Consider the following 2,893-nt stretch of genomic DNA (forward strand, 5'->3'; position numbering starts at 1 on the left):
TTACAAACAAACGGATAAGCTTTTACTTAGGGTTTGGCCTGCGCTTCGCTGCACTTTAACTCTCAAGAAGAACAGGACGCGGCGTAGCTTCTTCTGAAAACCTTGAATTCCCTCCTAACCATGGCTACTCAAATAAGTAAGAAACGCAAGGTAAACTGCTACAACATTTGTTTTTGGTTCTCTTAGGAAACAAAAAAGATGAATCTGATAAAAAAAATTTGTTTCTGGGAAATATGTAGTTTGTTGCGGATGGAGTTTTCTATGCGGAACTTAATGAGGTGTTGACAAGAGAACTAGCGGAGGATGGTTACTCTGGTGTTGAAGTTAGGGTTACTCCCATGCGCACTGAGATCATCATCAGGGCTACTCGTACCCAAAATGTTCTTGGTAATTTTTTATCTTTTTTGTTATGGGGGAGAATGACATTATCTACTCGTACCCAATATGGTATTACCTGCTGCTGTTATGTTTTAGGTGAGAAGGGAAGGAGGATCAGGGAGCTGACTTCCGTTGTTCAGAAACGTTTTAAGTTTCCTGAGAATGGTGTGGAGCTCTATGCTGAGAAAGTTAACAACAGGGGTCTCTGTGCCATTGCTCAGGCTGAGTCTCTTCGTTACAAGCTCCTCGGAGGCCTTGCTGTTCGCAGGTGCGTCCAACTCTATTGATTGTTTGCTTTTTTGGTGATCTCTGCATGTCTACCTGCTTCTTTTGCATTTTTATGAATTTTGATGTTTCTGCTGAACAAGTCATCTTTACAGCGAGTTGGTTATTTAAAAATGTCCATCTCGTGTCTGAGGGTGACAATATTTGTTGATGCCATCAATTTTCTATAATACAAGGAATGCAACTGTTTTTCCTTGCACAGAAATTGTGATGGTAGATACAACCTTTTTATGACTAATAAGTATTAGTCAGAGGGAGCTTTGCATATTAGGAAAATAATTTATCGGCATGTATACCTCTATACCTACACTAGGATGGTTTATGACGCATGATTTAGTGCATTGTTATGATGTTTATTTTTTCTGAGTAATATCTCTCATGCCTGCTACTTTTTCTGAATTTTTGGATGTTGTTGATCATTACAACTGTTAACACTGTACTAATATCATATTTTGTATGGAGAGCTTGGAAGTTTCATGATTGGATGCTTGTTCATTACATCACTACCAAATTATATATACCTCTTCGATTGACTTGAGAGCTTGGGGTTTCAAACTATGATGAAACAATGTTCCCATAAATTCTTTATAAGGAGTTTGTCTGGCTTTAGAATATTGTCATGCATTCCTGGTAGTTTATTCGTATTAATTGTATGCACAGACAAATGCATGAATGACAGCTTCACACTCTGCTGTTTGATTTAGAAATTTGTGATTTATGTTTTTTGTGTTGTTTTCTATTGCCTGCTATTCTTCTGCTTTTGTTGATATTTGGTGGTTGCTGCACTTTTTGAATCCCTTATCTCTGTAGTTGGATTTTGAATACAACTTTCCTGTTGGTCCCTTCAGGTACCAAGTGTTTGAATTCAGGGTTCTTATATTTTAACAGTTCTGTTTCATATCCAATTAAGGGACAAGAAATTGTTCATTTACCTTCTGCTTCTCGGTCACTTGTGCATTGATCAATTTGAATAGTCAAACTGAGTTGCATGCATATAGCATGTACCCCATTGGAATTTGTCGTTGAGGTTAAACTTTTGTTATGTTTACAGGGCTTGTTATGGAGTCTTAAGATTTGTAATGGAGAGTGGGGCAAAAGGATGCGAGGTATGCTTAAAGATTTTGATTTCTTGGTTGTTTTTCCTATTGTTTGCAATTGTGGCAGCCAGCATGTGCTAATCATTGAAACCCATTCTCCTGTGTCATGTCACAGGTTATTGTGAGTGGAAAGCTCCGGGCACAGCGAGCCAAATCTATGAAATTTAAGGATGGGTACATGATTTCCTCTGGCCAACCTGTTAAAGAGTATATTGATTCAGCTGTTAGGCACGTTCTTCTTAGACAGGTTAGTTGTTTGTATTGTGTCTCCTGCAGAGTACCATGCCATACAAATCCAGTAATTGCTGTATTTGCTCATTGTTTACAACCTTTTGGTCAGTGGCTTATTTTCCTTTAAACCTTCTCTGGTAACAGGGTGTGCTTGGTATCAAGGTGAAGATCATGCTTGACTGGGATCCTAAGGGCAAGGTGGGGCCAATGACACCATTGCCTGATCTGGTCACCATCCATCCTCCCAAGGAAGAAGAAGAGTATGTTCCACCAGTGATGACAACCAATATTGAGATTCCAGTAGCATAAATCCCGAGTTTGGTTGCTCCTCCTAGTATCCATGAGTAGTAGCTCTTTGTTCCTTAAATGTAGGGAGGAAGGAGGATATTAGATCTACTTGTATGAATGAAGAGTTGTTTTTTGCTTTGCTTCTATTAGTTTCCCAAGTCTGTCTCAAGATGGTAGTAATCCAGGATTAGCCATGGACCTTTTTTCTGCTATACTGCCTTGCTATGATCTGACCATTGCGTTTATGTTAAATTTACTTCAGATGGTTCCTTTTGCTGTTAATGTATTTTGTTTAGGTATTCTTGAATTTCATTTTGAAAGGAAATTCTGCTAGGTAGCAAATCGTATTCGTGGGTTTCTTTATTTCCTTCTGTTCTTCATCCTCAAGGCATTTTTTCGAATATATGTTTTAAAAAGTCGAGGGGGACTGGCCCTAGCAGCCGGTGAATCTTCTGTAAAGCGTCATATTGTCATTTATGACGCAGTGACACAACTGAATTATGACTGAATGAACCGGAGTGAAGCCAAGCAGCCCACCCGCATCATTTCTGAAGAAGAAAAGGAACATAAGAAAGCTGCTACCCCCTCTGATTCTGAATACATCTACCGCCCCA

The 2,893-nt window shown here is 39.1% G+C and overlaps 1 protein-coding gene across 1 annotated transcript; it reads left to right on the plus strand.

The window, feature by feature from the left end:
* On the plus strand, positions 1–2,617 carry LOC105139568 (40S ribosomal protein S3-3). The gene is made up of 6 exons (XM_011046050.1): positions 1–150; positions 240–387; positions 475–646; positions 1,715–1,769; positions 1,876–2,007; positions 2,136–2,617. The coding sequence occupies exons 1-6, from the start codon at positions 121–123 to the stop codon at positions 2,298–2,300; spliced, it is 702 nt and encodes a 233-aa protein (XP_011044352.1). The 5' UTR covers positions 1–120; the 3' UTR covers positions 2,301–2,617.
* Positions 2,618–2,893: the final 276 nt, after the last annotated feature.

This window comes from Populus euphratica, unplaced genomic scaffold (genome assembly GCF_000495115.2).
Source record: "Populus euphratica unplaced genomic scaffold, PopEup_1.0 scaffold212.1, whole genome shotgun sequence".
NCBI lineage: Eukaryota > Viridiplantae > Streptophyta > Magnoliopsida > Malpighiales > Salicaceae > Populus > Populus euphratica.